Genomic DNA, 20,447 nt, shown 5'->3' with positions numbered 1-20,447 from the left:
CTCTAGACATAGTGAAGTCTAGGGTCAGGCAAAATTATGGAACCAGCGACGTTTGCCTTTGCTGCCGTTCCCCTCCTCTCATCCCTGTCCCCTTCCCTTCAGTACCTGTTGTCACTCTGGTAGTATCATATCAGCTGACCGCCTGTGCTGGTGAAGGCCTGCCGTCACCGCCCTGTCCTCTACGTGTAGCCACATCACTGTATATAGATGGCAGCAGGCCGAGTGTAGTAATGGGTACAGTGCCAGCACAGTAAGTGCCCAGTAAATAGCATACACGCCAGTGAAGGCCCTGTTTAAGGGGACGTGGGTGGAAGGATGCCACGCCCTGTCCCTGCGCCTTTTCCTTGGTGATGGAGGAGCCTTGGTAGGTTGATTTTGCTTTAATACCAGTTGGCTGAGCTTTCCCTCTTTTCTCCCCTCTTCCTTCACTGACTGTTCTATTAGTCACTGCCCGCCCTGCCCTGGAGATGACTGTTTTACCCCAGGGGACAGAGCCTTTAGCTAGAGGAACAAGCTCTGTAAGAATGGCATAAAAGATAGGTGTCTTAAAGGAAGCCTTACAGGGGCCCTCACATCGTCCCACACGGGCACCCATGTCAGGCCGGCCTGCCCAGGGCACCCAGAGCTCTCTGCTGCCTAAGCTTGTATGTGGTTTGCCCATCACCTTCCGTCGGGTGGCTAGGTGTGCTTACTCACAGGTTAAAGGTGAGAGAAAATGAAGCAGATGGCAGCTAAGCATAACCAGTCAGGCCCACAGGAAGTTACAGCAAGAACAGAGGTTAAGCCCCTACCTTTGCATGGCTTGTGTCTCCTCTTTCTCGAAAGTTCTAAATCTGTGCGCATCTCTTTTTATCTCTTTAATTCAGTATGGCCAACTTAAAAATCGAACTGTCAAAGCTGGACAGTGAGGCCTGGCCTGGGGCACTGGATATTGAGAAGGAGAAGCTGATGTTGATTCACGAAAAGGAAGAACTTTTGAAAGAGCTTCAGTTTGTCACTCCCCAGAAACGCACTCAGGGTGAACTGGAGCGCCTGGAAGCTGAGAGGCAGCGGCTGGAGGAAGAGCTGCTGTCGGTGAGGAGTGTACCCAGCCAAGCTCTGGCCGAGAGGTTCGTCTTCCTCCCTGGGGACAGGACGGGTCAACCTTGTGGGTGTGCCTTAGCTATGCCTGGCTGCCATCTCCTCCAGTAAACTCCCTTTGGAAACCTCAAACGCGTGGTTATTAGTGAACTGAGAAACCCACAAAAGGACTTCCTTTCTGTAGAGCGGTAAAGCACACCCTCAGTGGCCTGCAGTGTTTGTTGGGCCCATGAAAATGCCTGTGACAGATGTCACATAACTGAGGAATGTTGACATAAAACCAGGAATGCGGTGCATCACTGAACGAGTCTGGGTAATAGCTATAACCATCACACTCTGATAAGAAAGATTACCTAGACTGTTACAGCCCTGAAGCTTCCTCTTCTGAGTTTTATTATTCCCAGGAATGCAAAAGTTTATTGCTTTGCATTTCGCAAGGGAAAGACAGCTTGCTCCCTTTAATATCTGAATAGGTCACAAAGTGTTCACTTGGATTTTATCTGTCAGTTGAAACCCTCTGAATGAAAGCAGGTGAAAATGTGAAGGAAAATATCCTAAGCAATTTTCTGATCTTTCTGTGGGAAGGTGTTAATTAATCACTGAATCTGAAAAATCCAGCTCTGCGAACAGGTGAGCTGGAATACCAAGCAGGGGAAGCTCTGTGTGTCGGCTGGCATGTGCACACCTGTGTGGGCGCTCCATCCAGGCCTTGCTGACTAATGGGGTCTGGTGCCTGTTTAAACCACAGGCCCCGGAGCCCTTTAGAACCACGGAGAACCTATCCTCTAGGCCTGGCAAGTAGGGAGCAGTGCCTTTCCCAGAATGACAGCCAGGAAATTCACATCAGTATCATTTCAGGGGACCTGGAGGTAAACTTAAAATGCCCAGCCATAATCCGATTGCTTTTTTTTTTTTTTAATTCTTGGCTCCTTATCTTTTAATTTCTTGTCCTCGATAAATGCCTGTGGCTGTGTTTCTGCATAACACCACAACATTTGAAAAGTAGGGGGAGGGGAGATAAAAAAAGACCCTGATATTCCTGGTGAGGTGTTAAGCACGGGGGTCCCCCAGCCTGAGTTTAGCATTTGGAGAAGCTGGTTTGTGTGAGTTAAAACGTCAGTCAGGAGAATATGCAGCTACAGCCTCAGAGTTTTCAGAGCATGAAGAAGGTTCCTGAAGAAAAGCCTCTACACGTTCCAGTATGTCACCCTCTTAAACCGTTCTCATCCCCCTCATGTCTCCCTTTTTTCTTTCCTTCTCGTGCTGACATCTTTGTCTAGCGGTGCTGACTCAAAGGTCAGCCTTTTCAGGTAGGGGAGTGAGAAAGCTGGCCAGGTGATAATCCATCTGACAAAGACAAAAAGAACACAAAGTAAGGGTGAGGAGGCAAAGCAGAATTAGTTTTTTTGTTTTTTTTTTAATTAAATTAGATTGTTTTTCCTGAATTACCGCTGATGTTGTGAGTTTTTGTATGTGTGTCTAGGATAAAAGTTTGATAATCATCTGTAAGCCACTTGTGTGTGACCCATGTGAAAACAAAACCAGTGATATTTTGTATATTTTGTAGCACTTAATAAATGTCGTATAATCATACATATTTAATGTGCTACCCAGTCCGTCTCACCTGTTGTGTTTGTAGCATGTGGATCTGAGAAAGGCCTGTAAACAGCCTTTAGTTTTGTTCTATGAATGAGAGAAAACACGTGTTTGTTTTAATCGCTTTTATAGCGTGGCGTGTTGCTTGTCTTTTTTGTGAGGGCTAGAGCCTCAGGAAAAAAAAAGGGGCGAATGAAGTAACATTGAACATATAGTTTGTTCCCAACTGCCTAGAATTTGACTTTGATGCTTCACTTTGCACACACGTAATAACAGTCAAAATTCCAGCAGGAAGGGGCGATGTAAAATACGTCGTTGCATACTTAGGTCCAGTCATGTGGCTGCTGACGGAGAGTAAGCAGTGTACTTATTCTGTCTGACCTTGAATGCCTGCGTGGCCGCCCCTACATTGGATGTTAGCAGGAAGGGAGATGGACCTATCTTACATTTGTAACTTGTGGGCTTTCTGAGTCATTTGGAAGAGTCAAGTCGTTTAGCATTTCAAAAAAATGAATGCTGATTTCCTTCAGTCTCCGTGACCAATGTCAAATCCCTGTGAGTATGTTGCAGTGAAAGGTTGAGGGACTTAGACTTTGTTGCTTGATCAGCATGAAGTTTTCTCACTGTTATCCTTGGAGGCCCAAAATGGCTCGGTATTCACGTGCCCGGAAGACCAGAATCAACTGCCAGAGCGAGTCCTTTGTCCAGGTAGACACACATAGGATGACTTTGGGCTTTGTTGTTATTGCTGTTGTTTCTGTTAATAGTTTTACTGTATTCCCCCACACTCTGTCCCTCTCCTTAATCTTCACCCTTTCTTGTTTCTTCATACTACACATGTATATTTCTGCTTTGCCGGTTTTTGCTGTTGAAGTGAAACAGGGTGCTTAGAAGGCAGGAGAATACCTCAGCAAGCAGCGTGTCCCTCAGTGGTAAGGCAGGTAGGTGCTGGCCAGGAAATAAGGCTCATGGTGTAATTTCATCATAGAACGGATTGTGCTTCATGAACACCAAATCCTTCAATTTCTTCTTGCTACCTACACGACTATCAAAGAGACCACTTGCTGCATGCACTCCCCCAAATTTTCCTGTTTTCCATTTATATTGTGGATTTCTCATTATTCGAGGTTTGGCCTCAGGCAAGATTCTGAGGCATTACTGAAGTTTGGCCTCTGAAGGAGCTAACTACATGAATTTTCAGCCACCGTGTGTGATCATACTGTTCCCAGCTCTGTTGCCACCAGCACTGTGCTGCCAGCCACGTCGCTGAGGCGGCCCACAGCGGTTGATGACTGAGCTCGCCACCTAGTGGCGGGAGGGCACACTGGCCAAGAGAAGCTCGTTGTGAAGGGTATCAGGTCAAAAGAGAAATTGCTCTCAAATGAAAAAAATGTACCGGAGAGCATTTCACATGTCTTTCATATTCCTCTCATACAGTTATTGAAATTCCTAGAACTGTGCTTTTCTGTAGTTGATATGATATTAACATAGTTCCTTATTTTCTCACAGATTTTAGAGGTTTTGCCTTGTAATTGGCAAGATGTCTTGTTTCTTAATAATTTGAATGGAGTCCCTGGGTGCTACAAATGGTTAAGCACGAGACTACTAGCCCCGAGGTTGGCGGTTCGAACCCACCCAGAGGCGCTGCAGAAAACAGACCTGGTGATCTGCTTCCGAAAGGCCACAGCCTTGAAAACCCTATGGAGCGGTTCTACTCTGCACACATGAGGTCGCCATGAGTCAGAACTGACTTAACAGCAACTAACAGCAGTTATTCGAATGCTTTTTGAAACTGCTTCTGAAAAAAATCTTTAAAGCAACTGAGTGGGGATATGTGTGCCTTTTTTTTTTTTGAGTCAAGAAGGGTTTCTCTTACTTGTATAGGCCACATGAAATTTTTCTCAAGTGGAAATGGGTGGTCTGAATCGGGTCTGAGTCATTGGCCCCCTCGCGGGTACCAAAGGCCAGGGCAGGGAGCATGACGGTCCTAGGCTTTGCACAGGGCAGCTGAAAGGATGGTGTGGAGCAGCCTGGCCGTGGAGTGGGGGTGGGGTGGTGATGTGGTGTCTTTTAGGGGCCAGATCGAAAAGACCCTTCCTCACCCAGGAAGACTAGAAGCACAGGGTTAGGAGAAGGGCACACAAGACAGGGATGTGCCTTCTTGAAGGGCTGACATCTGAGCGAATTATTCTAAACCATGGTCCAGAGGAAGCTGGGGACACTGCTTCCTATGAAGGCACCTGGAACCTGAGTAAGACTGGCCGCTCCTACTTGGAGCTTTTTAGTAATTACCTCTGAGACAAGAGCCACGTGCTAAACCCAGGTAGTGAGCAACCGGTGCTGCACCAGAAGGGTGTCTGTGACTCTCCCCAGTGCCTTCCCTATCTTTTTCCCAGTGGAAGTGTTACCTAAGACACCAACACAAAGGGAGTTGCTCTAGCGGTGGCCTTGGTAAAAGAGGGAGAAAGAGCTGATGTCTGCCTTCTAGGAGCTTAGGATCTACTGGGGAACATGGGAGCAGGGATGCAAAAACATCGTCAGTAGTTCAAAATAATTGTAAAAGAGTCATGCAGAGCAGCCCCTGAACAATTGGCGGGGGCGGGGGTTGGGGGCAGAGGAGCAGCTGTCACTGACTGGAAGTAGAGGAGCGTTGTATTTTAAAAATTTTAATGCTGAGCAAAAGTTAGTTGCAGAGTTAAATTCTGACGTTAAATTGAAACCTCCTTAGAACACTGGAAAAAAGCATTCATTTATTTGCATTATATTCAGTTTTAAAACTTCAAATGCATTTCTCCTGTTTCAGAAGACATGGATTTTAGTAGGTTTTTGGGTTTTCTTCAGGCTTTTATGTACCCTCTAACTCAGTTAATCTACTTTGTGTTAACTCTTTTCCTTGTTAAGATGTGAGAGATTAAAAATTAAGGACTGTACTTTTAAAATACACCTTTGAAAGCCATGAATTAAAAATTTATCCACCCTTTGAAATATTAAAGAAAATGGCAAGAATTATTTTTTTATTTAAAAACATAATGAAATTGTGTTGTTGACACATCAATTGCGACTCATAGTGACCCTATTAGACAGGGTAGAGCTGCCCCACAGGGTTTCCAAGGAGCAGCTGATAGATTTGAACTGCTGACCTTTTGGTTAGCACCTGAGCTCTTAACCACTGTGCCATCAGGGCTCCCATCAAAGGATAGATACGTATAAATAAAATACAGACATGTTTCTTTACTGCCTAAAATATATATAACATTTCAAAAAAGTTGAAAGGGAATTTTTTTTTTCTGTAAAGAGAAGTGACTGATTTTTACATCACCACCTTGCTGTACGTGCTGAGGCTTTGAACAACTGATGCTTGTTTGTATTGTCTGCAGAGCACTTGGACACAGATTACTCCATTTGATCACTTTAAGAACTGTGTCAAGTAGACAAACCAAAACAAAACCAAAAAAGACAGTTGCCCTCATATCGATGCTGACTCATAGTGACTCCATGCCTGCTGAATAGTTCTGCGCTCCGTAGGGGTTCAAGGCAGCAGATTGCTGGGCCTTTCTTCTGAGAGGCCTCCGTGTAGGTTCAGACCACCATTCTTTCAGTTAGGAGCTAAGCACGTAACAGTTTGCACCCCACCGATAGACACCGAACCCCTTGGGACAGAGTAGAACTTCCCTGTAGGGTTTCCAAGGCTGTGAATCTTTACGGGAGCAGACTGTCACATCTTTCTCCTTCGGATCAGCTGGTGGGTTCGAACTGTTGACATTTCAGTTAGCAGCCAAGCGCTTAGCCACTGCACCACCAGGATTCCTTCGGATAGATACAGTAAGATTATAATCACCATTTTACAGATGAGAAAGATGAGGCCCTTTATTAAGAGACTTGCCTTAGGGTATAGATCTAGTAATCACAGTAATTTTCTGAATCTCCAGCTGCCGGTGGTGGGATCACCCTGAACCCTGGCCCAGTGTGGTGGTACCTGCAGGCCTTCAGACGACAGGGACTACATTCGTGCAGTTCTCAGTTCCATAAACCTGTGGGTGCTTGATATATGTAAAAATGACTTACTCTTCAAGTACACGATTCCCATATTACTCTAATTAAAAAAACTCATAAACTTTTGCAGTCGGATGTGGTTGAAGTGTTACGATCAGCTGGTGCAGGTGATGAGATGTGCCGCAGAGAGGGAAGGAAACCACGTTTATGTCTTTTTCTTGCTGAAACAGTGAAGCCCAGATTAGCTCACAATGGCAATATGGACTAATTTGTTTCTTAATTGCTAAAATTCTCATCAAATTAGGATTAGAATTTTCATCACTAAATATTATTTTGGAACAATCCCTACTAAATTCAGTACTTAGGATGACTTTCTATAATTATCATTACCGTCAAATGTTTTAGTAACATGAGACCAAATCACAGATCTCTACAAGGATTCCCTTGGCTTTGTTAGTGTTTTCTTTATGGTTGTTTTTGTTCCCCCCCCCGCCATCACTGTCCTTTCCTGACTCTAAAATTTTCTTAACTGGGTGGAGCATGAGGCTTTTTTTACCCAGTTAAGGAAATTTTAGAGTATCAGAACTTTTAAATTGCTGGTAACGTTGGAGATTTGCCTACAGTTCTCCTTTAGCCTAGCTGTGTGCCATTCTGCTCATGACTCTTCTTTCCAGCTCCTCCCTTTTCTCTCTAGAGTTCATTCAGTTTTCCCCTCATGATATGCATATTTATGTAATAAGTATCTTTCTTTTCTTAATCTCTTCCTTCAGTTTTCCTCATTTGTCTTAATCATTTGAAAATAAATTCATTTCTGTTTTTTTTTTTTCTAGATTGAAATTGGAAGAGAGAAGAAAAGAGCTCCTACAGAAACTTGAAGAAACCACTAAATTAACTACTTACTTACATTCACAACTGAAAAGGTAAGCCTGTTAGGTTCCTGAGGGGAAAGTTTTCTTTGGACTACAGTCAGGTATGTTTTAGTTTATCTTTGATTACTTTTCATTTTATTTTCAGCTATTTGAAAGTGATGGAAATAGTCACTAGCACAATGAAAATGTGGGTGACCAGACTAACAGCTACGTGGATGTTTTCATGAACCCCGTAGTCGTGTTTGGACGTGTCTGAAATATGTCTTGAGAGAGGAGTGCATTATATTCTAGCTACCAATAAATACTTGGAAAAAACATGTATCTCCTGTCACCCTTCTTTAAAAAGAGAGGGTGGCAGAGATTCGGCTTAAAATAGTTTGCTGTAGATTTTCCTATGTTAATTAGAAAAATGTCTGCTTTTTCCGTATACACACAGGAAAGAGGAAAAATCCTAGTGGACCCAGGGGACTTTCGTATAGCCTCTCACTTTATAAGCTTGCCTTTTTTCTCCTTCCTCTCTAAAAAATAAAAAAGTTTCATTCTTGAAGCAGAATAGTTGCATTAACACTTAGTACTATTTGTCCTTTTTTTCCCTCCTTCTTGCTTTTAAACTGCAAAATTGCATCTGGAAATCTATGCAAGTAGATTTACCAATAAGTGTATGATCCTTTTTTTTTAAAAAAAAAAAAAAAAACCTTTGCAAAAGGAGGAATGATAATTTTGAAGACAGTGATGTAGTAGCGAGTTTCTTTTCCCTGGTCAGTATGTTCTTTGGTGTCATTGAATCCCCCCCAGGGCCCTGAAGGAGCGGTAGGGGTTGTGGCTGGATTGGGTTTTCCACATTGTAACGGTTGTACAACGTGTGTGTGTCGTTGTTTTCCCAGCCTCTCCGCCAGCACTCTGTCCATGTCTTCTGGGAGCAGCCTGGGCTCCCTGGCATCCAGCCGGGGATCTCTGAACACCTCCAGCAGAGGGTCGCTCAACTCCCTCAGCTCCAGTGAGCTCTATTACAACAGCCAGGGCAATCAGATAGACACGGATTATCAGTATAAACTGGAGTTCCTTCTGCAAGAGAAAGGTGGTTACGTTCCTTCTGGACCCATCACCACCATCCACGAAAACGAAGTGGTTAAGTCCCCCAGCCAGCCTGGCCAGAGTGACCCCTGTGGGGCGGCAGCCACAGCAACCAACCACACTCCCCCACTGACTGAGGTCCCCAAGTCTGTGACGTCGCTGTCCTCCAGGTCCTCCCTTTCCTCCGTGTCCCCTCCTGGCTCTCCCTTGGTCTTGGACGGTGCATATCCGCTATCTTCTCATGAGGCACCTCTCCAGCTCACTGCTGACTTTGAAGACTGTGAATTGAGTAACCATTTTGCAGACATTGGTCTCAGTGAAAATCCGATATTGCTGGATTCTGATTCGGGAGTAGCATCCAGGTCCTTTTTAGAGGACAAAGATCTTAACGAGTGTGCTAGGGAGCCGTTATATGAAGGAGCCACAGGTAAGTGGAGGCCTTTGCTTTCAAGTGTTCCCTCTCAATTATTTTAAGGAGGATGACTAGAGGTTTGCTTTTTCTATACAAAAAAAAATGGTGTAATTTCCTCCTTTCTTCTGTTTATTCATTTTGGCTTCATTTGAGGAGCTTTTGTTGATACACCTGGACATTTTTCTTTATAAAGTCAAGTCACCTTCCCTAGTTAATAGATTTAATCATAGTACCTGTGCTACTTGTCCAGAAGCCCTCTGAGTGTGGCAGCTTACTGGGAACTTACTTTGTGAACGTGCTTCGTGCTTCAAAATAGATTCTCGTTTGAGATAGCAAGGCAAAGAACTTTCTTTTAAAGTTGGCCTAAAACAGATTAAAACCAAGGCAATTAGCATACCAGCTAATTAGTAACAGAGTTCAGTGTCTAGATTGCTCAGGGAATTCTATATAAATACAACCTTTGTTTCATGCCAGATTTTCCCTTTCTGCCCAGAGTTGGAAAAGGTAGGTTCCCAGGTGTAGTATTGCCCTGCCATCTTCTGGCCACATTATTAGTTGCATCCCAAGGAAGTCTGCATTTGTAGTCAAAGAGACAGTGACAGAGGGAAAAATTAATTTTTTAATTGTTGTGAGGCAGACATCTTTGTGGCAGATGAGCACAGTTGTCTGAGAGTGTGGTGGTCAGTCTGTTCTGGAGCTTGCTTGAGACGAGATGTGAAATGCAAGCTCCAGTGCTGGTCGATGGGAGCCCTTTCAGACCACGTGGGGTGCTGTGTGTTCCTTCCCACAAGAGATTGTAGCCCTCTTCAGCATTATTTTATTGCTGTTTCAAGAAGCCTATTTATCTTGTGGTGATGGTCTTAGTGACTCTAAGTGTTAGTTGATTGACCACTGCAGATGTTTAAACAGATGTAGGAATCCAGCTCGTTTCTGTGGTTTCAATTACTGAAGTCTAGCACCCTGTGCCCTGAAGGCCAAGGGCAGCTGTAGGGAGCACGAGGACATCTGTGTGGCATTACCACTCCTGTAGAGGAGCCAACACTATAATACCGTGTTACTGAAAGAGTCAACCACCAGGAAAATAAGCGTGGGGGCAGTGTTTGCTTATGGCCCCAATAGGTAGAGATCCGTGTGGGGTCTCTCTGCTCCTCTGACGGGGGGGGGGGGGGGTGTGATGTCACACTGTGTTCTGGTGAGCACGTCATCCAGTCGTTCAGAGCTTATTCCTCGTCTGCCAGATGGAGATGATACAGCATCTACCTCTTGGGGCAACGGGAAGATGAATGCATAGTCCTCAATCACGTCTCAGGCATCCCACAGCACCTGGCACTCAACACTCAGCAAACAGTCACTGCCATTACTGTTGGAGCCCCTGGGATGTACCAGCAGTTCACGCAGTCAGCTGTTAAGTTGAAGATTCAGTTCCACCTCGAGGCACCTCGGAAGAAAGGCCTGGTGATCTGCTTTGAAAGATCAGTCATCGGAAACCATATGGAGCTCAGTTCTACTCCAACGCATGGGGTCGCTGCGAGTCAGTTGACTATGACAGCAACTGATTTTTTATTATTATTGCAATGATGACAATCAGTAATATGAATTCTGCTAAACATAGTTCTTACCAAAAACCATCGAGATTGATGGAGGGAAGAAAGACCAGACAGAGAAGATGGAGCGTTCTTGTACCGTTCTTCTGTGGTTTGATTTGAAGGGTTTTATATTCGATATTGAGCGTTTTAGGCTGTTTTTTCTCTAGTTTATTCTCTAGTGACCATTCTTCAACAACCCATCAATTCAGAAGAACCAGTAAGTGAGGCCAGGTGCTGGCCCGTCCCCCACCTGATGGAGGAGGAGCTGAGACCCCTGCCCAGTGAGAGCCTGCTCTGTCCCTGCCTTACTCCGGACACTCGGGTCTGCTACGTGTCTTTCCAGTTCGCCTGTGGCTGGGAACTAGTGTCTGTGAAGTTTCTATGAAATCATTTTTAACTTTTTAAATATGTTAGTATATTAGAAAACTGCTGTTAGGGGACCACACTAAGGAAAAATATGTCCCAAAGCCTTCCTTGTCCACGGATAATACTGTTCCATGTAGGAAAACAGCTAAAATTATCAAGACTGATTCTTTTCCGGTCACCGGTGCCTGGCCTCTCCAGGGGTCATCTGACCTTCACGTGGGGTTGGTAGCTCAAGATTTGCAACACTGTCCATCCCCCTCAGTGCCCTCCAGTCTCGCGCAGGTGACCTCGAGTTACTTTATGTAAATGTTGCTCTCCTGCGCCCATCCCTGCTGGGTGACAGAAACCAAGCTGAAATAACTGCGAGGTCCTTCCCCAGTCAGTCTTTCTCCTTGTCAAAGTCCGTTGCAGGCTGCTGTGGTTATTCCTGGGCGTAATCAATAAATCACGTCATCACCTTCACCCCTCACCAAGGGTGCCAGGCGTGGAGAAGGTACACTTCATCATCAAGGAAAAAGGCATCCTCACTGCCAGAAATAAAAGGGAAAATGGAGCCATCAATCCTGTAATCTGAAGCCTTAAAACTTAAACATCTTAACAAGATGTAAAGCCACGATTCAGAAGGGCAGTGAAACGCCCACCAGCACTGATCCAGCTGGCTCACTGGAGGATGACAGAGCGCCACAGGCTTGCAGCTTGTTACAGGCGGGAACACAGCCTGAAACGAGTGGTCCTTGCCCACTGCAGGGTGCTCCTGTGTGGGTGTGAGTTAGAGATAAAGGTCGCATGGCAGTGGGTGCTAAGGATTCAGGAGCTCAGCTGGTGAGCAAGTCCTGTAAGTCACAGATAATTTTTTCTTTAATTTCTATTAAAGTAGTAGCACAGAAGATATAGAATAAGGCATGTGGAGAGAGGAGGAGGGCAAAAGAAAAAGTGAAAGCCTTTCTTGCTATTGAGTGGTAGCGAGACGCTCTCTGTTAAAGAAATATTTCTAATACTTGAGGGAGGCAGATAGTTTCTTACCCCCAAGTGGTTTGCCACCAGTTGCCTTCAAGTCAGGTCTGACTCATGGCAACCCCCCGTGTGTCAGAGTAAAACTGTGCTTCATAGGGTTTCCAAGGGCTGGTTTGGGGAAGTGAATTGCCTGGCCTTTCTTCCAAGGCTCCTCTGGGTAGACGCGAACCTACACCCTTCTAGTTAGCAGCTGAGCACAGCAACCGTTCCCACCACCCAGGGACTCCTGAGTGTATGATGGCTGCGGTGAATACTTAAAAGAGAGAGGCAAAGAGTCAGTAAGAATTCGTGTAATTTATTCCTTCCCCTAAAATATTTCAGCACAAAGAAAAAGAGTTCTTTTTCAAAAAATGGCTGAAATTATCATCTCGTAAACCCAGTTCTGTAACTACTCGTGTCCCAGGAATCCTGTAAGTCTCAATGCACTGCATCATCCCTGTCGTTGATTTTAGTGGTAACATCATTCTCGGGTAGCATTTATCTTGGATTTCTCATGACCAAACTGTGTGTGTGTTTAGTAAGAAATACTAACTAGTGATACCACTCTCCTTCCTTAGATGTGGAAAAAACTTTACCCAGGAGGAGAGCAACCCACTTGCCTGGGGAGAAGTTGGCTTGTGTGTCTGCTGCTGTGTCGGATGAATCTGTGGCTGGAGACAGTGGTGTCTATGAAGCTTTCGTGAAACAGTAAGGATTCCGGCCCTTGTCTGCTGCGTATCTCCTCACAGCCGCACCCGGGGCTCACGTGCTGTGGACGTATTGCTACCATTAGTCCACTCTTGGTAGTAGTGAGGGCTTTGGCCGTTAAAGAAATGGTGTGCCTGAAAACTTCAGTATACCAAAAACATCCCACTGGCCAGAGAAATGATAAAGTGATTGGTGGTCTTTGAGATTCTTCGAGCCTTAAAACTTAAGTTTGATGGACTTGTCGGTGTGGTTGCTCAGGGTCTGTTTGGAACATGAAACTTCTCACGTGTATTTCTGAAAACACTGAAAGCTACTAGGAGTGTGGTGTGCCTTAGCAAGGCTCAGGAACAGCAGACCTCAGAAATTTCTCCCTAAAGGCTTAGGGGCACACCACTCTGAAAAAGCTGAAGAAAGTCACTATTAGAGTAAGCTTTTACCAGGATCAGTGCCGTTTGTTCAGGCTTTCCTTCAGAATCATTAAGTGGGACATAGAAGCGTAACAACAATACCTGTGTTGATAAACTATTCTCCTGCTCCCGTCCTTAACCCTTAGGCCTGGTGAAATCGAAGACACCGCGTATAGCGAGGAGGACGTTGCCGTCATGGAGACTGCCCAGGTGCAGATAGGGCTCAGGTAAAGGAATCTGCGTGGGGCAGGGGCAGGTCCAGGGCTTTGCACCGTGTTGTGGACTGTGGTTATTCCCTGTCTCATTCGGTTTCTCTTTTGACAGATATGATGCAAAAAGTTCAAGTTTCATGGTGATTATAGCACAACTCCGAAATCTTCATGCCTTCTTGATACCTCATACTTTAAAAGTGTAAGTAAGATCCACGAGCAACAAATTGAGCAACTTACATTTTTCTATGTAAAATAATTTTACACTGTAATCAAGCAATTTATCAAAATAAAGATATGGCGAGAACAGAGCAGGGCTGATCACATCTATATCAGTAAGAGATAAAGAGGACGAGAAAAAAAAACTGTGAGACTGTCGGATTTTGGTTCTTACTCAACTGATTCGTTATTAAGAAGGGGAACCAAGACTTTTATCTTTTTTTTCAATCAGAAATCCTGTATTATGCTGTGTTGGGGCCTGATTGCTTGAAATATATTTAAAAATTTTGTTATTGCCTAATCGTTGCTATTATTGCCTTAGAGGAATTTTCCAACCTTTTACAAGAAAATGTAGTAATTAAATTTTATTAGTCAATACGACATTGTCGGTGGAACACCTCACCGTGTTGCATGCATGAGTGTGTTTTTATCATCAAGTGTTCTCTTCCCTGTGATCGGTAATTTCCTGAAGTTATTTCACTTTTATCAAACCAAGAATCCCAGCAAGGCGATAGCATAATTCTGTGCAGCCCTTTGCTTAAGGGCTGTTTGTTTCCTAACAGATATTTCAAGAGATGTTCACCTCCCTTCATCCTGGCACCTTCTGGAGTCAGAATTTCAGTGACTTGGTTAAGGGCCCATGGCTGGAAATTGGCAGAAAGAAGCCAGATTTCAACTTAGCACCCCTGAATTAGAATCTAGAAGCTATAAGTCCACCATGCGTTTAAACGTCCTTGTAGGGGCTGGGTCTTAATAATATGTTGAATATGGCAGTAAAAGGGAAATAAGAAAAGCTGTTGGGGGATGATCCCCAGACTTTATTCCCAGGTAGGTGGATGTTTTCCTTAATGGTAGAGTATATTCCTTATGAGAGCGACTTTTAATAGATTAAATGCAAGACTTATGGATTGTTGCCCTTCAGATGTACTTTTAAGCTCACATCATAATACTCCAAGAATTGTCACAGGAAAAGAAACTTGATCTAGGAACAAAAGAGCTAGTTGGAGATTATTTAGCAGGCAACAGAAGAGCAGAGCTCATGGATGTCTGTGCTTTGATGATCATCAACGCAGGAGGGGAGTAGGGTTCCAGGAGAGGAATGGACATAAGGAGCTCCTGAGATTGAGGCATGGGGGGAGCCACATTACTAGAAAGGCCAGTAAAGGGAGAAGGCATGATGGGGGGGGGTGGGAGGGTAGCTAGAGCACCACAGAGAAGTGATGATGGAGGTGGTAATTAGAGCACCACAGGGAAGAGATGATGGAGGGTGACTAGAGCACCACAGGGAAGAGATGATGGAGGGTGACCAGAGCATCACAGGGAAGACATGATGGAGGGTGACTAGAGCACCACAGGGAAGAGATGATGGAGGGTGACTAGAGCACCACAGGGAAGACATGATGGAGGGTGACTAGAGCACCACAGAGAAGACATGACAGAGGGTGACTAGAGCACCACAGGGAAGACATGATGGAGGGTGACTAGAGCACCATAGAGAAGAGATGATGGAGGGTGACTAGAGCACCACAGGGAGGACATGATGGAGGGTGACTAGAGCACCACAGGGAAGACATGATGGAGGGTGACTGGAGCACCACAGGGAAGACATGATGGAGGTGGTAACTAGAGCACCACAGGGAAGACATGATGGAGGTGGTAACCAGAGCACCACAGGGAAGACATGATGGAGGGTGACTAGAGCACCACAGGGAAGACATGATGGAGGGTGACTAGAGCACCACAGGGAAGAGATGATGGAGGGTGACTAGAGCATCACAGAGAAGACATGATGGAGGATGACTAGAGCACCACAGGGAAAACATGATGGAGGTGATAACTAGAGCACCACAGGGAAGACATGATGGAGGGTGACTAGAGCACCACGGAGAAGACATGATGGAGAGTGACTAGAGCACCATAGAGAAGAGATGATGGAGGGTGACTAGAGCACCACAGGGAGGACATGATGGAGAGTGACTAGAGCACCACAGGGAAGACATGATGGAGGGTGACTAGAGCACCATAGAGAAGAGATGATGGAGGGTGACTAGAGCACCACAGGGAGGACACGATGGAGGGTGACTGGAGCATCACAGGGAAGACATGATGGAGGGTGACTAGAGCACCACAGGGAGGACATGATGGAGGGTAACTAGAGCACCACAGGGAAGACATGATGGAGAGTGACTAGAGCACCACAGGGAAGACTTGATGGAGAGTGACTAGAGCACCACAGGGAAGACTTGATGGAGAGTGACTAGAGCACCACGGGGAAGACTTGATGGAGAGTGACTAGAGCACCACGGGGAAGACTTGATGGAGAGTGACTAGAGCACCACAGGGAAGACTTGGTGGAGGGTGACTAGAGCACCACAGGGAAGACATGATGGAGGGTGACTAGGATGGAGCTTAAAAATACTAGCCGGCAGCATTCAGGGTATAATATTATATTATCTGTGACTTCTCCTTACCGATTAACCTGTTGTGATATTGGAGAGTGCTATTGGCAACCTTTTAGTGAAGGTTCCCATGTCAGTAAGAGAGCAGACTAGGTCCACCAGGATTGAATCCCCAAGAGCACACACTTTTCTGCACTTTCTTTAAGCTCGTACTGTGAGGACATACTTACCCAGATGCTTCTTCACCAAACCCATCACAGTCCTTCTCGCTTACCTGGTGGGAAGTCACAAAGTAGGTTGATACCCAGTGTGGTTCAGGCCCAGCAGCGCCACTCAATCCATCTTGGGAACAGAATTCTCTTCTGTTGCAACTGGTCTGAACATGCTTGAGATCATAGCAACATTTTCTTTACCTATTTTAAAAAACTTGACTTAAATGGAAACCCTGGTGGTGTAGTGGTTAAATGCTACAGCTGCTAACCAAAGGGTCGGCGGTTTGAATCCGCCAGGTGCTCCTTGGAAACAATGGGCCAGTTCTACTCTGTCCTATAGGGTCGCTATGAGTCAGAATCAACTCCACGGCACTGGGTTTGGTTTTGTATTTGGTTTTGACCTAAATAACGACACTACTAGAAATGACAACATGGTGTGGAATATCCTTAAAATGCTCCCCCCCTTCAAAACTCGTAATTTGATGATCAATTTTGATGAACAGAGTTTATGCTTCGCTGGTTGGCTGCAGCCACCAGTTTTTATAGCAGCTCATGTTTCATTTGACTCCGGTTTGGGGGACACGCTGAGAGAGACCCCCGCTCACCGGAGAATGAGAAGGAAAACACCCCTTACCTTCTTTACCTCATGCCTTTGACTCCTGACCATTTAAAAGCTTATTTTTTTGTTGTTGTTTTAATGTGGGAACGCTGTAAGATCACATAAGTGTTTTCGTCTATTTGTGATGGTAAAACCGAAGGCTGGAAAAATAGAAAATCCCTCCCTTCTGTTCTGACTCTAACATACTTCTCCTTTATTGCCTTCCCATGGAGGAAAGAAAAAAAAGATCTTCCACCCTTGACACTGCAGCCTCCCATGGAGAGTGAGCTGTGCCCCAGCAGGCTCTTAAATCAACAGCAGAGCCCGAGGGCCATGAGGTTTTAAGTGCTGAGTGTCTGTAATTAATGTTGATATAAAATACAGAAATAATATGACAGCCCTCAATTCTGCATTTGAATTTAGAGTTTTCATAATTGGAAAAAGGCCCCTTTTAGCGTATAAATTAGACAAACCTGGAAAGGAGGGTGGGGGAGATTTAGTGGGTGTTCTCTTTCTGGGATTTAAAAGAAAATACCTCATAGTCATTTCCACGAATTTTGAGTCCTTCCATGGTATGTGCTCAGGTGAAGTGGTATTAGACGTTGTTGTTTTCTATAGCTCCTCTCTGAACTTTACAAAGCATAAGACTCTTTTAGTACAGTTTGTCATATTTTTGTTATTTCATCTCTTTTAAATTTTCTTAGTGTGTTACTTAGCTTTTCTTTTCCCCTAGTAGGATAATGTCTTCTATTATTGGGAAAAGATCATCAGCATCTCATTTAAAACTCCAGGGTGAGGATTCTTTGGCATAAATCACCACTCCTCCTGCGTTAGGAAATAACTATCTTGGAATTGGCTGTGCACGGGGCAGGTGGGAAGTTAAAGTTGTCTGCCCCTCTGCTTTCTTCTCTTCACTGCCCATCACATGCCTCTGCTGGTGGCCTCAGGCAGGAGTGAATGGCAGCAGGGCCTGTGTGTGCTCTGGGACAGCTGGCACAGTGGGCTGAGCAGAGCCCCTCTGCAGCTGAGTGCGGGTCATTTGGGCAGCAGCGCTTTAGGTTGACAATAACTCCATGCTCCCTTGTGTTTCTTGCTCTTGCAGGTAATTTCAAACGAAGCTCCTATAAAATGCATTTTACCCCTGTTCTTTGCAGCTATTTCAGGGTTGCTGTACTTCCCTCCTCCACTGATGTCAGCTGTCTGTTCCGAACAAAAGTCCATCCAGCCACAGAATCCGTTCCATTCAATGATGTATTCAGAGTGGCCGTTTCCCAATCAGCCTTACAGCAGAAGACGCTGAGAGTAGATCTTTGCTGTGTCACTTCGCACCGAAGGGAAGAGTGCCTGGTAGGATTTCTCATAGCCAGATAACCCTTACTGTTGGGCTTCCTGAAAACATACTTCGTAGTTGCTATTTTTCCAGCCCTGCAACTAATCTGCATATGCCTCAGGACACATCCAGTGGTGGTTTCATTGTTTTCTGTAATCTTGACCTCTGCTCTTCATTCTCTTTAAAATCTGCTTATAAATTCTGAGTTTCTGTAAAAGCTCCTTTCCATTTCTACTCTTTGACTGAAGGAGGACTTTTACCTCTGTTACGACTATCTCTTATGGATCCTGCTTATTCCTTCCAGTGCCAATCACTGTGCTAAGTGCTTTGTATACATTATCTCATTTAATCCTCTGTGGTCACACAGCTAGTGAATGGTGGAGACAGATGACAAAAAAGACATTCCCATGTATGATTCACTGTTGCATATTTAGGTTTAGCGAGATTCTTGAGTCTATAGCTCTTTTATTCCACGCCTCCTCCCCACCCCCTGCCACCATGCTATTAGAGCTTCTAGAAGACATGGTGTTGCTGTTCAGAGCAATGAGGCATATGTATGTATGCTAGCAGGAGTCCATATATAACTAATGAGTTATCACTCCATTGTGCATAATAACCACAATGCCTTTATATACCATTAAAGTTACATAAGGTGTTCAAATGCAAGCTTCTAGAGCTGTGTCCTTGTGTTCAGAAACAACATGGATCTCTTAATTGACCTTTTCTCTGCAGCTCAGTAGGAAACACAAAAATGTGCATGTTTCGTAATGAACATACTTTAAAAGCGTGGCGTATTTCTTACTAATTTTTTCTATTCTTTGAAAAAAATGTTTGGTAATATTGTCTGACAATAATTAAAGTTAGAAAAGATAGCAGACTTGTTGTTAGTTGCGGTCAAATCAGTTTCGACTCATAGCGACGTTGTGTGCAACAGAATGAAGCACTGCCTGGTCCCTGCCTATCCTCACAATTCTTACTGTGTTTAAGCTCATCGTTGCACTGTGTCAAACTATCTTGTTGAGGGTCTTCCTCTTTTTTTGCTGACCCTCTACCAAGCATGATGTCCTTCTCCAGGGACTGGTCTCTCCTGATAACGTGTCCAAAGTACATGAGATGAAGTCTTGCTCCTCTCGTGCTAGACTGTCAAAGAGGCTTTATAAAACAGATATTGTGTCAGAAGCTCCTGTGAAGTTGAATGAAAAATAATACTCAGGTGATCTATGAAGTAGGAGATATTATTTTTAGATTTATGTCTTGCTAGGATAAAAAAAAATTTTTAATCTAAGACAAAAATCTGGATGGTTATAAATGTCACAAAAAATATATATAGTTTTAGTAAGTATGTTAATTGACAGCCTTTTAAAAAACCATACAGCTTAATTTAAGTTTTGACTAGTATGTGTCAGAACTTGACAATAGTGGGCTTGTTTTTTGGGTTATTTTTTATTTTATTTTATTTTTTGGTAGGATATGAAAGCCTTTAACCTTTACTTTTTTTTTTTTTTTTGACATTCTACTAACTTACTCATCCAAAAAAAAAAGTTTGCTATCCGATTGCTCACTCAGGAACCAGGGTGCAGTTTTTTATTTCATTTTTTTGTGCTCCCTCTCCCTCATCTCAGATTTTTGTGAATACTAATGAAATCGCCTGCTGTGCTCTGTTACGTCTGTCATCCTGTGCTGGCTGGCGTGTTGCTGTGATGCTGGAAGTTACGCCACTGGTACTTCAAATACCAGCAGGGTCACCTGTGGTGTGTAGGTCTCAGCCGAGCTTACAGACTAAGACAGACTAGGATGAAGGACCTGGCAGTCTACTTCTGAAAAAATTAGCCAGCAAAAATCTTACTAATAGCAGGGAACATTGTCTGATATAGTGCTGGAAGATGAGCTTCTCGGGTTGGAAGGCACTCAAAACACAACTGGGGAAGAGCCACCTCCTCAAAGTAGAGTCCACCTTAATGACATGCATGGAGTCAAGCTTTTGGTACCTTCATTTGCTGATATGGCACCGCTCAAAATGAGAATAAACAGCTACAAACATCCATTAATTGGAATGTGAAATGTACAAAGCATGAATCTAGGAAAATTGGAAGTCATCAAAAATGAAATAGAACACATAAAGATTGATATCCTAGGCATTAGTGAGCCGAAATGGACTGTATGGGACATTTTAAATCAGACAATCATGTGTTCTACTATGAAGGAATGGCAAATTGAAGAGGCATGGTCTTACATTCATCATCGAAAAGAACATTTCAAGATCTGTCCAGTACTACAATGCTGTCAGTGATAGGATAATATCCACATGCCTATAAGAAAGACCAGTTAATAAAACTATTATTCAAATTTACACACCCATCACTGAGGCCAAAAGATGAAGAAATTGAAGATTTTTA

General features: G+C 44.2%; 1 protein-coding gene across 2 annotated transcripts in view; it reads left to right on the top strand.

The window, feature by feature from the left end:
• The window catches only part of WWC2 (WW and C2 domain containing 2), a 317,713-nt gene that overhangs the window by 249,336 nt on the left and 47,930 nt on the right, over nt 1–20,447 (top strand). For both annotated transcript variants that reach the window (XM_064273548.1, XM_064273549.1), the window contains 7 exons: nt 867–1,109; nt 7,500–7,589; nt 8,423–9,039; nt 12,548–12,677; nt 13,231–13,311; nt 13,409–13,495; nt 17,876–18,068. In XM_064273548.1, coding sequence (XP_064129618.1) covers nt 867–1,109; nt 7,500–7,589; nt 8,423–9,039; nt 12,548–12,677; nt 13,231–13,311; nt 13,409–13,495; nt 17,876–18,068 — 1,441 coding nt within the window. The remainder of the gene's footprint in view (nt 1–866; nt 1,110–7,499; nt 7,590–8,422; nt 9,040–12,547; nt 12,678–13,230; nt 13,312–13,408; nt 13,496–17,875; nt 18,069–20,447) is intronic.

Source organism: Loxodonta africana, chromosome 21 (genome assembly GCF_030014295.1).
Source record: "Loxodonta africana isolate mLoxAfr1 chromosome 21, mLoxAfr1.hap2, whole genome shotgun sequence".
NCBI classification, from domain to species: Eukaryota; Metazoa; Chordata; class Mammalia; order Proboscidea; family Elephantidae; genus Loxodonta; species Loxodonta africana.
This window is presented reverse-complemented; position numbering and strand designations above follow the sequence as displayed.